The 18,490-nt window shown below is 42.0% G+C and overlaps 2 protein-coding genes across 2 annotated transcripts in view; one reads left to right on the top strand and one right to left on the bottom strand.

The window, feature by feature from the left end:
• RYR3 (ryanodine receptor 3) overlaps window positions 1-17,562 on the top strand; it is a 558,656-nt gene extending 541,094 nt beyond the window's left edge. Inside the window, exons 93-103 of the mRNA XM_015473104.3 lie at window positions 234-364; window positions 4,663-4,705; window positions 5,142-5,269; window positions 5,687-5,747; window positions 6,030-6,176; window positions 10,243-10,377; window positions 11,636-11,792; window positions 12,853-12,917; window positions 13,331-13,431; window positions 15,582-15,633; window positions 16,580-17,562. Coding sequence (XP_015328590.2) covers window positions 234-364; window positions 4,663-4,705; window positions 5,142-5,269; window positions 5,687-5,747; window positions 6,030-6,176; window positions 10,243-10,377; window positions 11,636-11,792; window positions 12,853-12,917; window positions 13,331-13,431; window positions 15,582-15,633; window positions 16,580-16,675 — 1,116 coding nt within the window. The 3' untranslated portion in view covers window positions 16,676-17,562. The remainder of the gene's footprint in view (window positions 1-233; window positions 365-4,662; window positions 4,706-5,141; window positions 5,270-5,686; window positions 5,748-6,029; window positions 6,177-10,242; window positions 10,378-11,635; window positions 11,793-12,852; window positions 12,918-13,330; window positions 13,432-15,581; window positions 15,634-16,579) is intronic.
• Window positions 17,563-17,686: 124 nt separating this feature from the next.
• The window catches only part of AVEN (apoptosis and caspase activation inhibitor), a 191,848-nt gene continuing 191,044 nt past the window's right edge, over window positions 17,687-18,490 (bottom strand). The window contains exon 6 of the mRNA XM_002690781.7: window positions 17,687-18,190. Within this exon, the coding sequence (XP_002690827.4) occupies window positions 18,075-18,190 (116 nt within the window). The 3' untranslated portion in view covers window positions 17,687-18,074. The remainder of the gene's footprint in view (window positions 18,191-18,490) is intronic.

The raw sequence follows: 18,490 nt of genomic DNA, 5'->3' as shown, positions 1-18,490 counted from the left end.
CTGTCAGCTGTTTGAAGGCTGGCCCAAATCAGATCAGCTCTGGAGAGGGAGGTATATGAGCCAAAGGAGTGAGAGGTGATTTATTTAGCCTTGGACCCACAACTAGGCACCCTAAGAATCCCACTGCAAAGAGATTGCTGCCCTGACATTGGAAGGCCCATTTGTGAGATATGCATGGGAGAGGATGCTGTCATTAGAAAGCCTGCTCGAGTACAGTGTCTTCCTGCTCCTAGGTCCCTTTGGTCGTATTCAAAAGAGAAAAAGAAATCGCCAGGAAGCTGGAGTTTGATGGCCTGTATATCACTGAACAGCCTTCTGAAGATGACATCAAGGGGCAGTGGGATCGCTTGGTAATCAACACGCCGTAAGTTTTGCCCCCACCCCAAAAAGGAAAAAGGAGTTTCTACCATAAATAAAAGAATACCTTTTCAGCAGCCCTGGAGACTGATTAATATAAGCCTTCCTTTGATTTCTGGGACTTGTTCTCTCCCCTGCCTTTTCACAAAGTAGCGTCTTGTTCCCCCAACAGTTGTATGTATGCTATGCATTTAATGGCAGACAGAGGATATTATCAGAAAGTGCTTAGCATATTTAATTAAGACCAGACGGTCCAGCAAAAATACTACCTAATCTAGTTTTCCATGTTTGAGTCATAGTGTTTCCTTGGCCCAGGAGTTTGGAGATGAAGCTGATCAGCTTCTTCAGAGTCCCTAAATGGCACAGCTGTCCTGTGACAGCAGTCTCAGAAGTCTTCTCCTAAAACAGATAGCCTAGTGGATACCAGAACTCCTCCCAATAGAATTTAATAAGCATCTCCACGGGCAGCTAAAATAGGATCGTCTGGGTGATGATGTTAAGACCTGTGGCGTTAAGCCTGCCTTCTTGGTAGGCATGTGTATAATTGCTAATGTGGTAGGAAAAGGCATTGATTCTGGAGGCAGAGAGGTAGAGTACTGAGTCAGCTCTGTCACTTAGGTTCTGTGACCTAGGGCAAGGGAATCAAGTTCCATAAACCTCAGTTTCCTCTTTGTTAATAGACTGATGAGAATACTATCTCCTACAGTCCTGGGATGTCACGTGGCTGTGAGTTTCCTTTCACTGTTAAACAAAAAAAAATGGCCATCACCAATAAGTCAGACAGAGAAAGATAAATACTGTATGATATCACTTATATGTGGGAATCTAAAAAATACAACAAACTAGTGAATATAACAAAAAAGAAGCAGACTCACTGATACAAGGACCAAGTAGTGATTTCCAATGGGGAGAGGCGAAGGGGAGGGGTAATTTAGAGAGTAAGAAGTAAAAACGTTTAGGTGTGAAATAAGCTATAAGAACATATTGTACAACGCAGGAAATATAGTCAAATGATTAAGATTGTAAAGTTATACATATTTTAACCACAGTAAAAATTTAGAAAAGAAACGACCATCACCATTAGCAAAGGTGATGCTCTAATGCCAGTGTATTCACAATAGGGAAAATGAGAGCTGTAAGATAATGCGCTGAAAGAAAAGCAAAGCAGCAGGGCTGACTGTATAAACAAAGGTAACTTTTGAAACACGGCTGCACCAATAAAATATGTACATCTAGAAGCAGCAGCCCTGACTCTTGGGGGAAGAAAATGCTGCTTATCCAAAGTTAAGCAAATTGAGAGACGCAGCTTTGCAAAGGCACCGCTGAGCTTTGTAAAATAGTCCCTAGTAAGGGAAGGCTCGACTATTACGGGAAAATAGGTGAGAGCCTGCCAATCAAAAGCATGTTTCTGCCTGCAGGTCACTGCCAATCTCCCCACTTAAAACTAAGGGAAACTACTAAGACTAATTTCTGAGCCCTCGTTATTATAGTACAAAAATTTTGAGTATTAATTACAGAAAGCTTACCAAAGACAGATCATGTATCAGTTAACGCTTGTGTCTGTGGCACAGGATGATATGGCCTTAGAGTCCCAGTAAAAAGACAGTGCAGTTTCTAGAAATTTATCCTCAAGAGATAATGAGACACGCACACTAAACTGTTTTGACAAGGATGGTTACTAACATTTATTTGAAGTGGCTGAAATACCCGTGAATAGGGAAATGCATGTATAAGGAGAACAGCTGCTTTAAAGCATTTCAATCAATGAACCTTTTTCTTCACAATAATGGTATCATTGTACATGTAGTACTTTGTAACCTGCTTTTTTAAAGTTAACTGTTATGTCATAGAGAGCTTTCATATTTTTATGTTGTTAAATACATATAGAAGAAGATAGAGAATGCATGTCTATTTTAAAGTATAGTAATAAAATGAACTACAAATCTTTAAAATTGGAACATCAGTGAAAACTTTGAAGTCTTAGGTATTCTCCTCCCTGTCCTCCCCAGGCCCCAGCTAACCACTCTCCTGATTTTACTGGTACTTTGTTTTGCTTTAGCGTATAGTGTTACCACTTAGGTATGTGTCCCTAAACATGTGGTTTCACGTTAACTACTTTTGAACTTTATATAAATGGAATCAGACCATACGCATTGTACTGTCACTTGAATCGTTTGTTCAGCACCCCATTCAAGAACTCAACTAGGTTGATGTGTGTGGCTGTAACTGATCATTTTCAAAACTGTGGCACTTTCCATTCGGTGAGTATATTATTGTATATTTAGCTGTTTTCCTGACAGTGGATACTTCAGCTGTTTTCAACTAGTGGCTGTTACAAACAGTGCTCTGAAGAATATTTTTATACCTGGTGCACAAGTGAAAGAGTTTCTCTAGGCTAGAGGCCAGGAGACGAATTTGCTGAATAGTAGGATCTGCAGATATTTATCCTGATTTCCACTGAGCCCGCGCCCTGCGAGAGTTCCTGCTTCTCTGTCTCCTTGTCAGCACTTGTTATCCTCACATAACTTAGCTAATCTGGTAGGTGTGTAATAGCGTCTTCTTGTGCATTTTCCTAATTTCTAAGAGATTGAGCCCCTTATGTTACTTTTCTTGACCATTCGTACATAGATGTGTCACTTATTTATGCATTTCCCTTCTGAAGGTTCTTTGCCTACCCCTGACTTAAAGGAATATTACAAAGTGGAATTGTGCTTTCTACCTTGTAGGAGTTTACATGCCTAGTCAGGGGACAAGAATATTCAGATCAAAGTAAGATCACCTCTGTGAAAGGGGCTTGACCAAAGCCTTCTGTCACTGGCCCTTCAACATCACTTGTGGAATCCTCCACTTATGCCAAAATGTGGCCAAGGCTCAGTTGTGTGTTACAGACAATTTGTATAAGATTTAAGAGAAAGGCGATATCAGTTGTGGATAGAGGAAGGGTGGCTTATTTTTGTTTTATTTATTTTAAGTTCTAAATATAGGACATGAAAAATACCAAGTAGCAGAAAAATGGACAAAGAAAAAATCAAAATAACTATTTCCATCTTCCGTAGATAAAATCTATTAGCAGTTTACTTTGTAAGCCCAGCATTTGTTTTTTGCTTTTAAGAATCATTTGGACATTTGAGAGTGAGACTGTTTCAAATATACAAAAAAAATTTTTTTAAGATTGCCACCCTGTTGTGGGAGAGGTGGCATTTGCTCAGGGTTATTCTTCTGAAGGGTCCGTGGACAGAGGGTGGCCCCCCTTCCTCATCACCAACTTGGGTGGCCTCTATAGAATAGCTCTGTGTTCCAGAGCTAACAAGAATGACTTAAATGAAGGAAGACATAAGTAAGAATGTTTGCATCAAGGGCAGAGGTTCCTTGGCTGCAAACTAGACTCAAATGGAACCTCTCTGGTAGGATTAATCTTTCTAGATAGGAGCAAAATATTTTAAATGGTTTCTGCCAACACACCTGAAAGTAACAGTTCTTTCTTGACTCCAACAATAAGAAGCTATTTGCGGTGGAGCTGGTACAAGCTGCCGAGCAGAAGAAAGAAGTTCCCTCGTGGGCTTAAGGTTTGGATGGTGTAGGGACCATCTCCGAAGGAGAGAGGGATCTGATGCCTGGAGAAGGGGGAAGCTGTACCCCACAGGAATTATGCTGGAATGGAGAAGAGAGGAGAACACGCCATTAGGAAAACCCCTATGTAATTAGCTAGTGGGGATTTCCAGACTGGAAATTTCACAGTTAGGGACTTTGTCCACACTTCCCACCACTGTGACTGCAGTACCTACCCCAATTACTGCTGTAAAGTAGGCACTTGAAGTGAAAGTGAAAGTCACTCAGTCGTGTCTGACCCTTTGTGACCCCGTGGTCTATACAGTTCATGGAATTCTCCGGGCTAGAATACTGGAGTGGGTAGCCCTTCCCTTCTCCAGGGGGTCTTCCCAACCCAGGAATCGAATCCAGTTGTCCCGCATTGCAGGTGGATTCTTTACCAGCTGAGCCACATGGGAAGCCCAAAGAGGGCACTTGATGAAGCTTTATTGCATGTGTTTCCTGGCTCTTAACCATAATTTTGAAGTAGAAAATGCAAAGTAGCTTTTCAGGTGTTTCAGATGAGAACTCACCACAAAGTGAGATCAGAAATCTGGTAGACCTGTGGTGACTCTGAACTTCAATCAAATCTTGAATTCTTCAATGAACAGGACAAAACCCAAAAAGATCATAGGTCCAGACACTCGAAAACTGCCAAGTTTCTTGATGTGCTTGCCTTGATGTTAAGAAAATCTCCTTTTTCATTTTCATTTTCAGATCTTTCCCTAATAACTACTGGGACAAGTTTGTAAAGAGAAAGGTATGTCTTATCAGGGTGGCAGGAGAATTCCATGACCTCCAAAGAAATGTAAATTTCTTCAAGATCTCCATTAACAAACATGGATAAATTTAATGCTGCTTTTATGATGGTATCACAGGAGAGTAAGTCAACAGAAAGGGTTTTATATGAACTTATGTCATTTGGGGGCTTAGTTAAACAGCTTAACACAATCACTTTTCTATGTACTAGGTTTTTTCCTCCCTTCCAAAATGATAGCCAGAAAAGCAGCTTTCACTTAATTGTCTTTATTGCTTCTGTTTTATGTGGGGGTTACTCATTCTCCTTTTGCATTTTGATTCATATCAACCCCTTGGAAGAGCCCAGAGTGCGACACAGCTCTGGAGACATCGGGGCTGGAGAAAACACTGATGGTGGTGCATGACCTGAGCGCACCCTGTTCTCTTCTCTGCTTTAGGTGATCAACAAATATGGAGATCTCTATGGAGCAGAACGCATTGCTGAACTCCTGGGTTTGGACAAAAATGCCCTTGACTTTAGCCCAGTGGAAGAGACCAAAGCAGAGGCGGCCTCCCTGGTGTCATGGTACAGAGCTTAGGAGTTAAATCTGAGTCTGGCTGCCTAAACCCTTTGTCTTTCCAGTTGTCCTCCCTGTGCTGGAGGCAAAACTCATAATCCTGTCTTTGTTGTCTCGGGCTCTAGTTTAGCCTGTTTCTTCTAGGTTCTAATATATTGGGGCAGCAGGGAGATACTGCTTTAAAAAAATGTAAAGACAGCCTTCATGCCTGATAGAGCTGAAGGAGAAAGACATTAAAATTTCAAGATGTGTGATTCAGCCACTCTCATTCTCATGGTAACACATACAACTTCATAAAGCTCAGAGCTATATTTATAGATTTATTAAACCCCAAGAGAAAAAAAAAAAAAAAAACAACTTTTTTCCCTTATTAAACACTTAAATCTTGACATTTATAAGCTTTGAAATGACTTGTTCCCCTTTAGGCTAAGTTCCATCGACATGAAGTACCATGTCTGGAAGCTGGGAGTTGTTTTTACTGACAATGTAAGTATGGCATCTGGGAAAGTGAAATCCTGTGCCCCCAAGTCTAGGGATGTCATTAGATGCCACAAAGAAACAAGCTATGGAGGCAGCCCAGGAAGGTGCAGGGAGTTCTCGTGGAAGACAGACAGCCTTAGGGTATGGGGGGACACTTCTCTCTCATGCAATAGTATAAGGCAGAGGGGGGGATCACTTGGCAATTCTTGGGTCAGTTCACAGCCCAAGATGAGAAAAAGTGGGTTTCATGAATGCCTGAAAAGCTGCTCAATTTCTTCCACTCCCCAGTCCTTTCTCTACCTCGCCTGGTACACGACCATGTCAGTCCTGGGCCACTACAACAACTTTTTCTTCGCGGCTCATCTTCTGGATATCGCGATGGGCTTCAAGACTCTGAGGACTATTCTGTCCTCTGTCACTCACAATGGCAAACAGGTACGGGGTTTATACTGGTGCAGAATGGGAGGGACCAAGATACGTATAGGAAAAATCATAACCAATAACAGGTAGTACACTAGTGTATGACAGGAAGATGTGTGTTGTAGTGTATAACGCGCCTTTCGTGGTCAAACGCTTGAATGAATAGGCATTAGTTTTGCAAAATTGCAGCCAATTAAAAGGAAGAAGACCTTGATTCAGAGAACTTTAACATTTAGATCAATGTATGTACTTAGAAAAGTCACTAGGTACTTCTGATGGAAGTATGGAAGTGAAGTCGCTCAGTCATGTCCAACTCTTTGTGACCACATGACTATAGCCTACACGCTTCCAATTAAGAACCAATGACAGATATCTGTGAAAGTGAAAGTGTTAGTTGCTCAGTTGTGTCCGACTCTGCAACTCCATGGACTGTAGCCTGACAGGCTCCTCTGTCCATGGAATTCTCCAGGCAAGAATACTGAGTGAGCTGCCATTGCTTTGATCTTCCTGACCCAGGGATTGAACCCAGGTCTCTGGCATTGCAGGCAGATTCTTTACTATCTGAGCACCAGGGAAGCCCCATAGATATTTATCTACACACATATATACAGCTATATGCAGACATACACAGCTATATATACATGTATGTGTGTATGTCTATATATATCTGTATAGTCATTGCTCTATATCCAGTCTCATCAGTATCCAGTCTGTCTACTACAGAACTGTCAGGGTCAATCCCTTCATTAAAATTCACAAATGGCTCCTCCTGTCAACAAACTCTGTAGCATTTTACTCCTCATTAAGTGCAAATCCACGAATGAGACATGTTCCCTCACATCTCTAAATCTTTCTAGGAGAAAGGAGAAAAGAAGGTGAAGTTAATTACAGCCATTATAGGAAATAGTACGGCAAGTCCTCAAAAAATTAAGTATAGAACTGCCATATTAATCCAGCAGTTCCACTTCTGGGTATATATTTCTCTCTCAAGGAAATGAAATCAGTATCCTGAAGAGATATCTATATTTCCATGCTCATAGCAGCATTATTCCCAACAGCCAAGATATGAAAACAACCTATATCCATCCTGGATAAACAAAATTTGCTCTGGACATAGAGCAGAATATCAGTCAGCTATAAAAAAGAAGCTTTGTCATTTGCAGCAACATAGATGAACCTATAGGGCATTATGCTTAGTGAAATAAGCCAGACACAGGAAGACAAATACCATATGGTGTCATTTTATGTGAAATAATAAACAAGGCAAACTTCTAGAACCAGAGAGTAGGGCAGTAGTTACCAGGGGGTGTTGGGGGAAATGGCAGTATTGGTCAAAAAGTACAAACTTTCAGTTATTAAATAAATTAGCTATTTAGTTATTAAATAAATAAATAAATTGGGGATCTAAAGTAAAGTATGGTGATTACAGTTAAAGCTACTGAATTGTATACTTGAAATTTGCTTAGAAAGTAGCTCTTCAGTGTTTTCAACACACACATACAGGAAATGTGTGCGATGATGGACGTGTTCATTAACTTGAGCATGGTGATCATTTTATAATGTATGCATATATTGTCATCACATTGCACACCTTAAAAAATGAAAATTCCAACCAGAAAAAAAAGTTAAATTAACTTTTAAGTGTTCTAAAATGAAAGGGTGCTAGATCATCAGATATTATGATGATTTATTTCTTCTAGGCTTCTGGTAGCAGCAACAGTTTCTTGGTTGTTTCTTGGTTGACACTAAAAAGAATGGAGGGAAGGTAGAGACAGACATTTGCGGCCACAAAAGCTAAAAGTCTGGGGAGGTGATAACAGAACCGGTCATACAGATGTTTGCTTAGAGCGGTACATTCTTCCTTACAGGATCTGGAGAGAAATAGCATTGTGTATCATTTTTCCATGTGTGTCTTGGGAAGTTTTATCCTATAAAAGTGGCCTCTCCCAAAATGTGATTTATGGAATGCCAGTTCTCCAATATGTTTTTTTTTTTTTTTTTATCAAGAGAATTATTTTCTTCCCCTTTACTCAGATATTGAAAGCTCACATTTTGTTGATTTGGCTTAGTGGCATTATACAGCAAAAGTACACCTTAAATGAAAAGTATAAACAATCATTTTTTTTATATGGGCTTGCTGACTAAACTCTGACAAGATGGTTTTTAAAAAATGTGCCTAGCTTGTACCATGTGCCAAGTGTTGCAACAGGCTCACAACCAAAGTAGATGTTATACTCACTTAAGAGAATTGAGACTCATGAGAGGCTAAGTATTTCACCCAAGAGCATTTTAGCGCTTCTGTCTGTGAAGTCTGCTATTTAAGATATAAAGTTACTAAATTCATTGTTCAAGAAGTCACTGAATAGTCAGTTCTGGTACTTATCTTGCCCGCTTCCTTCTGTGTAGCAACTTGAGGGCAAAGATTTTATCTTGTTGATCTTCACCAAATGCAGCCCAACACCTGTTCCCTGGCGTAGGCCAGATGAGCAGTCTTCTGTAGTCCTCATTTATGGTGCTTCCTACAAGCCAGGAAACAAACAGGCCCTATGACGCCAGCAAAGGTCCAAGGTAGGTTTCTTCATTATGAAAGATGTCACTCTGAAGTTACTGTAAGAATTTTTATGGTTGAGCAAAGCTGTGACAGTTACCCAGTTCATGGTTCGTTATGAAATACTGTGATGTGGGGATAGATACCCACCAGCCCAAGGAATCTGTAGTTTGCATTTTTTACAAATGTTATTGAAGTATAGCTGATTTATAGTGTCATGTTAATTTCTTCTGTACAGCAGTGTGACTCAGTTTTTCTTTTTATTGAAGTATAGTTGATTTACAAATGTGTTAATTTCATGCAGTTTCTTTAGAAGCAGCATTAGAACTTAGTTACCAATGGGGGTAGGGAAGGATAAATTAGAAGTTTGGAATTAACAGATACAACTACATATAAAATATAAACAAGGACTCACTTTATAGCACAGGGAACTATACTCACTATTTTGTAATAACCTATGGGGAGAATATGAAAAAGGATATGTATGGGGGTATGTGTATAACTGAATCATTGTGCTGTACACCTGAAACTAACCAACATTGTGAGTCAACTACAAATAAATAAGCAGCAGCTACATCATGAAGCTTCAGGTCATTGCTCTCTCTGTAAAAAACCAAAGTAACCACCCTTAGAGTGCCGTGGCTCTGCTCATCCTTCAGTCCCACATGGTTTACACGTGCCCCTGTGCAGCACCCCAGGCGTTAGTCTGCCCAGGCCGTTGTAGCAATGTACAGTAAGTCCCTACATACGGTGTGCCCTGTGTGCCAGCTGCTGTCCACTGTACTTTTCAAGGTGCTGTAAAATTTAATATGTCTTTATTTTTTGTGTTTGTTACGTATTATTTATGTGAAAAGTATTCTAAACCTGTTACAATACCGTACTATATAGCCAGTTGTGTTAGTTGGGTATCTAGGCTAACTTCGTTGGACTTATAAATACCCTCGTGGAATAGAACTCATTCGTACCTAGGGGGCTTACTGTACTCAAGACTGGAGGCTTAGACAAGACATTGATTTCCTCTCGGTTCTGGAGGCTGGAAGTCCAAGATCAGGATGTGGGTAGCTTGGTTTCCCTGAGGCCCCTCTCCATGGCCTGCAGCTTTTTCACTTTATTATGCTTCAGTGCATACCTGGTATCTCTCTTGAGTCCTAACCTTCTCTTCTTGTTAAAAAAACCGAGTCAGATTAGAGCAGTGCTCACCCTAAGAGCCTCATTTTAATTTAATCACCCCTTTAAAGGCCCTAAATCATCTCTTTAAAGGCCCTGTCTCCAAAGGCAGTCACATTCAGAGGTGCTGAGGATTAGGGCTTCAACATATGAATCTCAGGGACCCCATTCAGTGCGTGAGAGCTCATCATTACTCTTCTCCCGACAAGCCTGTTTTTCTTCTCTGGTCTCATCTCTCGGCATCTGGAGTGTCACAGCCTCTGTTCCCGTCCCCTCATCGTTCCACTTTGCTGTTTTCTTGGAGTCTCCCACCAGCCTTTTAAGGTGAAGACCCACTTCCTCTTCTCTCTCTCTCTTTGCTCCCAGTTGGTCCTGACCGTTGGTCTCCTGGCTGTGGTGGTTTATCTCTATACCGTGGTGGCATTCAACTTCTTCCGCAAGTTCTACAACAAAAGTGAAGACGACGACGAGCCCGACATGAAGTGTGATGACATGATGACGGTGAGTTCCCTGTGGGGCCGCCCAGCCTGGCAGGGGCAGAAGGGCTGTGGGCAGAGTGGCAGCATGGAGACAGAGCATGACAGAGATGAGAACAGAAAACTGATGTCTGGTCCAAAAGCGAGGCGGGCCCTGGAAAGACAGAAGTGCTGGAATATGCCACTTGTCTGGGTCCAGGTGGAAGGAGAAGTACACAGGTAGGCGGGTCATCTACCCACATTTGTGTGTGGTGAAGATGTGAGTTAACCTACGTCTGTATCTCATGGAAGTGAAGTTTGGATTCTTTGCCTTTGAGAGCTGGGAGCAAAGAATCCCATGAACCTGGCACTCAGTGTATTTCAGCAAGCCAGTGGGCCTTCTTTCAGAACACATGTCATCTGAAAAATGTCACAGCAGTGGGATCAGGTTGGGGCAGCAGGGTCCTTTCAGGGCAGCCTCTGCGGGGCTAGAAGGGCCTAGCTGCAGCAGCATCTCTAGACATTTATAGGGACCAGATTTCAGGAAAAGAATGTGTGTAATAGAGACCAGTGACAGTACACTGCTCCCCTGCCCCCACTGTGATCATTTCTCCAGAAAATGGAGGCACTTTTTGGCTAAAAACCCTCCATATACCTTCTCAGGGCAAGCACCCCTGACACACCAACACTACAGTTGCTGAAGCCCCAGTGTGGCCCGCCCAGGCTCTGTGCTGCCCCTGGGTTTTGATTTACGAGCCCTTAGATTGCTTCCCACACTTGCATCCCGAACCCATCACAGCCAGTCAGGAGACGGGGCAGCCTGATCTGTGAACCCCACCTGGTGCATGTGTGCAGCTTGGGAGGAGATGCTCTGGGGAGCCCCACGCTCCTCGGTGTGCGGAGAATGCAGGAGGAGGGCAGCCTTTTCCTGGAGGCTGAGACTTTAAAATTAAATGAGATAAAATTCATATCTGGCCTATGCCATCCTCCTCATAGCCTAAAGTCCTTTTATCTTATACACGCCTAGAGTGAATTCTCACGTGTGTGTCCAGTAGTTCAAAACTGTTTTTTAGAAAAGGAGCAAAAAATATCATTTAAAGGCTACATGGAACAGCAATCTTTGCATCTTTATAGACACCAGGGGGTGCAAGCCCAGAGTTAGCGGTATGAATATTATTGTGAAGCGTACCCTTCTCCTGCCTCAGGGCTGTCATATTTTTAATTACATGAATGATCAGACCATCTCCATAACAACAAACGAAACTCTGCAGCTTTTACTCAAATTGCCATGATTTTTCTTCTAGTGTTACCTGTTCCACATGTACGTGGGAGTGAGAGCTGGAGGTGGCATTGGTGATGAAATTGAAGACCCTGCTGGGGACCCGTATGAAATGTATCGCATCGTTTTTGACATTACCTTCTTCTTCTTCGTCATTGTCATCCTGCTAGCCATCATCCAAGGTATGCTTACCAGTTATGTTGTATGTACGGGGCTCAGTCTAGTTCTCTTTACCTTTCTGCATCTATCACTTAATTGTTTTATGTAAAGAGGTTTGTGCATTCACTTGTTAATTCAAACAAGACATTTCTAGACATCTACTATATAGAAGGCCAAAGATATACCCAGGCAGTGATACCAGAAACTTGAACATCCTTGCAGAGGACCACCCTCCTTCACTGCCAAATCTGAACTGATCATTTCCATCTTATTCTGCTTCCTAAATATCTCCTGTGGTTAGTATGGGCCCTCATGATTTCTGCCCTGATCATTTACCTCCCAGGCAATCGGGTGGGGAAGGAGCAGAAAGAGGAGCTGTGAGTGTGTGACATGGTTTTTCCTTCTTGGCAGGGAGAGGTACTGGTATGTTAGTAGCTTGTCAGGAATTAGAGAACGATGGTGACAGATTTAGTTTAAGTCATGACAAGTCGAGAGACCTATGAGCCATAGAGGTATTGAGGACCAACAAGCAGTTAACTCTAATAGGTCTTTTAGGAGACAAATCAGGAATGGTATAAGGTAAAAATATTACATAAGGACGTATAAAATAAGTATTAATGAATGCAAAAATAAAAAAAATGGGATCCATTAGTGGTGGTGGTTGAAGATGTGGGTGTAGAGATTTCCCAAAAACAAAAGCAAAAAAGCTGAGGAGGAACCCCAATTGATACACATCAGTGCCTAAGGGGCTGGAAGAGGAAGAGCCAATAAGGAAGACAGAAAAGGAACAGCCCAGCAAACAGCAGGACAAGGAAGGAAGGATGAGAAGAAAGAGTCGAGGAGGAGTGAGTAGTTAGCATCAAATATTGCAGAGAGGTAGAGTAAGAGGAACCATGAAAAATGATTAACCAGGATGCAGCATCTGAAAACACAAGTGGGTTTGTTTTTTGTTTTTTTCTGATTTTGGTTTAATTGTATCATTCAGCTTCATAATTCCCCTTTTTATTTTTTAAACAAAGTGGCCTCTGCTCTGAACTACTAGACAGGTTATGCAAAGCATTGTTTTCATATTTAAAATTCCAGGTCTTATTATTGATGCTTTTGGGGAGCTGAGAGACCAGCAGGAACAAGTACGAGAGGATATGGAGGTACCTACAGTTCTACTAATCCCAACTCCATTTTTGTATCTCACAGCACATGGATTTTTTAAACAATAGGTTCTGCTATTCCTCAGCCCTAGGCAAAACTACTACCCAAGTTTGTTTTCCATGCCTGTCCTTTTATCTGTGCCCATCCACCAGCTCTGGGCATTTCTTCTGCTCCACCCTCTGTGCCCTACCCTCCTCCCACCTGCCACCTCTGTCATGCCCCAGGCTTGGGCGAGAGCAGGTACCCTCCGCTAGCCAGAAGCTAGGTACGTGACACTGTGGAGTAGGTGACTAATAGCCTGAAGCACAAAAGGGAAATATTTTTCAGTATCTCTCAATTCAGAGATCATCACCCTTTTTCCAACTGCCTGTAATGTCACGCCTACTCACGCCTTTTCTGTTATTTTTCTCAGACTAAATGTTTCATCTGTGGGATTGGCAATGACTACTTTGACACAACGCCTCATGGTTTTGAAACACACACCCTGCAAGAGCACAACTTAGCCAACTACCTGTGAGTATCCTTGGTCAGCGGAGGCGACAGGGTTGGGGGAAGGGCAGTGGGTTAAGTGCAGTTTACGTCTTACAGTTCGCGCTCTGCTAATGTCTCTTCCTCCTTGGTCTCTGGAAAGTAGGCGCAATCAGGAAAGAACTTGCAGGAGTCCCCATGAGCCATATCTTTGCCATATACCCTGCCTCTCCTGTTTTCCTAGATGTGTGCAGACTGTTTCTCCACCTGGAATTAGATCCCATCCCTTCCCAAGGTCCTGTTAGCTCCAGCAGGTTGTCTCTTGGGGATTTTTCCTAGCACCTTATAATATTTTTTAATCCTAAACAAAGAAGGCTATGGCCCCACTTTTCCTTCTCTTTCAGAAAAAATGGAAAAGTGTGCCTGTTCACAGTCTCCAATTTCTCTCTCTCCCCCACTCTCCTTAGAACTCACTCACTCTCCCCTGCAGTTGGCCTTCCTCCCGACCAATTCCTATTTGCTCTTGTCAAGGCAGCCCCTGACCTGCACGATGCTGGATTCCAGGGTTAATTTCCAGGCTGGGTTTCTTTAAGATGTGTGTGTTTTCATATTGCTGTATCCCAGCACCTGAGGCCTGGCACCCAGAAGGTAAATAATAAATATCTCATTCGGGCAGAAGATATTCAGAGTCTACTGTGTGCCACAAACTGCCTAGGAAACTTACAGAATTTGTAGGGAATATACATCTCCTGAAAATTCAGATTCTGTAAGTGATCATCATTTTCAAGAAAAGAAACTGCTGGGCTCTGCTAACTGGCCTGGCCCCTCCCCTCTGAGTCTACCCTTTATTGTTTAGAAAACCCTAATCTTTCTTTAGGATAGAATGGGCCTTGCCACTGAGGGAGGTTATTGTCAAAGAGAAGTAATGATGTCTTTTTGCTAAAATGAGTTTAAGACAGAAACACAGGTTTAAAAAAAAAAAAATCACTTTGGCATACCTTTCCTCAAACCATGAATGTTCACTGTTGTTTGCATCTTCATGGAGGTGATCAGGATGGATGTACTTCTAGAAAAGGTGAGCCTGTGGCTCATCTCAGGCCCGTGGAGAGAGAACAGTTGGGACTCTTGAAGGTACTTCCCATGGCACTCTACATAATAGTGTATTTTCTCTGTGCCCCTCCACTAGCAAGCTTGAGGGGAGAGAACCAGTCTTACTCATGTTTAAAACTTCGCCCCGCCCCTGAAAATTGTGCTTTGTGAATTAAATGTGCTAGGAAAGCAATAATGTCCTATATGACAAGATACTGGTCACGTTTCCTTTCTTAGTCTGATAAAAGGATGGAAAGTAGTTATTGCTTCACCATGGGCCACAATCTGAGTCTATAAACCTAAGAATATCCTGGGAGAACTCAAAATCTGGGGCTCACGCTCTCCTCACCCTCCCAAGGATGCTATTTATGCTTTCTCTTCCTTTCACCAGCCTCACAGTCATTTTCCTGAAGGGCACAGGCCGAATCCCTCGGATGCCGTCTCTGAGATTGCATAATGTGAGCTGAGAGGCCAGCCCCAGCCTCCCATGATTCTGTGTTCTAGACATACTCAAACCTTAGACACAAGCCTCCTGGTTAGAGCAAGTGAAACTACACTGGCCTACCTCCGTTGTTTGTTAAAAACAACAACAACAACAATAAAACTACACTTCTGGAAAAATCAGGGCAACTTCTGAATGAGAGTCACTACTTTTATCAACACTTTTCTGTGACATATCTTTGAGATACATATGATTTCAATTCTGCATTCCTATAAGAGAATAAACTAGCCAACTAAAAATTATATGGTTAGAGTTTTGGCTACCATTTTATTTTTCATATTAGGACTTAAAAAAAAAAAAAACAGTAAAATGGTAGCTACAAATGCTTCCTCAGAAGTGATCTTAGCTCAAGGTTTGGTGATAGTAAAAAGGACCTCTCTTCAGAGAAAGGCTCATTTTGAGATTTATGTATATTATTATTAGAAAATAATGGTGTATGTTGTCACGCCATGTTTCCCCAATTCTGAAAGGTACAGTGGTCAGCATGATGCTAACCAACATGCTTGATCCTCTCTCCAGTTCACTTAAGTGAACTTTAGTTTTCTAACCAAAGTATCTAATACTGTCTTTCCTTCGGTCGTTAAAGCTTTTTTCCTTGTTCCAGGTTCTTCCTCATGTATTTGATTAACAAAGATGAGACAGAGCACACGGGACAGGTGAGAAATATCCAACAGAATCACACCCCTGTGTTAGGGCTTCCCCTTCCTAAGTCAAAACTCAGTAGAGAAATGACCCCATCCGTCTCTTCTGTGCATTTCCCCACTGCTTCCTGCATGATTATACCATCTCTTTGTAAATTTCAAAGTCAAATTTTAAGGCAACTCCCATCTGTTTCAAAAGGCCCCCTGGTTATCCTTCCCAGCACACACTGGCGTTTGCTAAGCCCTTAGGGTTGCTGCTTCTGAGTCGAATAACTGGAGGTGGGGAGAACATTAACAGAGAAAAAGACAATGTGAAGCGGAGTGGGCGGTGCAGCAAAGAGCAGGCGCCTCAGAGTAAAACAGTGGGAGAGACAGCACAAGGAAGACAACGACCTCCTATGTGGGTGACTCAGGGACGCAAAGGGGTGGGTGTGACAGAGTGTGCGTCAGAGGGATTCTGTGACTAAGTATGAACAAGAAACAAAGGCAGAGAACAGGAGGAAAAGGTAGGTTACCAAATATTCAAACGTTACTGGCTTTGTAGGAAAACGTCATGGCTCAGACACTTAAAGGCAACTGGCATCCGTATCTAGCCTCAGCTCTCCTGGCCCCGGCCTCAGTGGGCGCGCTCTCATCATACATTCTGCCTCCTCCCAATTACAAATGATGTGGAATCAACTCACTGCTAAATCTTTAAGTATTTTTAGTGGCAATCATTGAGTTGGTTTCACTGGGGGTTTTTTGTTAGGGATGGTGGAGGGGAGGTGGTGGTCAGGAGAAGGGAGAAATGACTTCTTGCTCCCAAAATAGCCTGGGGGTGGGGTGGTGGCTGGGAATAGAGCAAGAAAGAATGTGCCAGTTGGGACCTCATACTTATCCACATCAGTATTCCCAAAGGGAGACACAGAGATGGAAAATAAATTGCGTTTCAGCTTACTGTGGTTGGTTCTCACTATTTCAGGAATCTTATGTCTGGAAGATGTACCAAGAAAGGTGCTGGGATTTCTTCCCAGCTGGTGACTGCTTCCGGAAACAATACGAAGATCAGCTTGGATAAATGGGAATGAAAGAAGCCTCCACCATATTCTGGATGGTCAATAAAATCCTTCTCTTACAATTCTGCAACACACTGGAAAAGTGACATTTCCTAAAGGCCTCCCGTACAAGGAAGAGTTCATTACACATTTGTGATATTTTGGAATTGACTTGGCTTTTTGTACCTAATGGACTTACACTGTGGGAGATGACCTGTCAAAATGTTAAAAGGATGGCACAGCATCAAGGAAGCTCTAGTGGACAGTCTTCACGTTTTTCAGTTCTAACTAGTATGTTGGGATGACACCACGGAGGGAAGGGCTGGAGATGTAGGGTTTTAGATGCATAATACCTGGAATTTTAAACATGTGAATGCCATGTGACAGTAGCCCACTAATGATTCATGGTCTGAGCTACAAAAAAAAAAAAAAATCATTTTAACTGCAGTCTAATTTTTCCCATGGTACTTGCTAGTGAATGTATCCAGAATCAGCTTGAAAAGCTTTAAGCAGTTAAAGAAATAGAAAAAAAAAAAAAAAAACAAGAAACCACCACTTTGTCGACACTGAAATATCGATTAAGTGCCTTAAAAACCTCTTTAGATATAGCTATGCAAGTTTTTTATGTTTATGTTCAAGATGGACAGTTCCATTAATCAGTTGTGTTGATCTTCTTTTACTTTATGAAACTGCACTTGAAAAGTTATTCATTTTTTTTTTTTCAGTAACAGCTTACCAATTGCTGTTATTAGAAGTACTGTACTGAAAATTCAAAAAAAAAAATCTCAACCTTAAGCCAAATTGAGCAACGCTTTATGGTCCCTTGTAAGTAGTGGAGCTGCTCTATTTAGGTGAATCTCCTTAAGTAACATGAAGTGCCCACTGCAATAAAGTCATACACACCACTCCACGGCTTGGCCTCTTGTAATGAACCACCTTCTGGCTGATTCCCAACCACCCTGTGACTGCAGGGAAAGGGACATGGGAGTAACAAATAGCACACAGCTCCCCACACAAGAAAGAAAGAAAGAAAATCTACAGACCAGTGTTTATTTTGGCCAAATGCATGCCTGGTTGCTTAGCTCTCTTCTCTTCATCAGCAGCACCTGCTATGCTGTAAACACAGAGAGGAAGAAACTGGAAACAAGGGCCGAAACATCTCTTGCCCTTAAGACATCTATTCAGTTACTAAAGCCAGAGAACAAATGTAGCGAGCCTCTTAAACGTCTACTTCAGATGTTGTTGAACATGGAGGAAGGCATCTACTGTGCTAAGCGTGATGGACACATGGGCTTGGGGTCATGCTTGTAAACCAGCTGTTCTAGGACAGCCTTGGGCCTGCGCACCCTTACAAGGCAACCAAAATTGGCTTCAGGCAGTTTTCATTTTCTTTTCCCTCTTTTTCCCTTTCTTTCCTTGTCATTAGGAAATCATGCTGTCCAACCAGTCTTCAAGCTCTTCCTCGGTAACATTTCTGGATATACTTGGTTGCCCCGAGGTCACGTTCTTTTCTTCCAACACAAATGGGTTTGCAGGTTCTAAGAAAATAAACGCAATGTTAACAACTTAATGTTAGTCTCAGAATTGAGGGTTAATGCTTCCCTGGGGTTTGATCCATGCTAGAAATCAGCCAAGTTGTTACTTTGCTCCTGATAAGAGAAAACATTGTCATTGTGCCTACTCCCTAAGAAGATCCAATAATACCTAAACACGTTCATAAATGGGGTAGATCTGCTCTTCTATTTATTTGAATGGTGAATCTCACAGTTCATGAGGTTTTTTTTTTTTTCTTTTTAAAGACCAATAGCTCTGTTTCCTTTTTACTAAGCAGTGATCCT

Source organism: Bos taurus, chromosome 10 (assembly GCF_002263795.3).
Source record: "Bos taurus isolate L1 Dominette 01449 registration number 42190680 breed Hereford chromosome 10, ARS-UCD2.0, whole genome shotgun sequence".
Taxonomy (NCBI): Eukaryota; Metazoa; Chordata; class Mammalia; order Artiodactyla; family Bovidae; genus Bos; species Bos taurus.
This window is presented reverse-complemented; position numbering and strand designations above follow the sequence as displayed.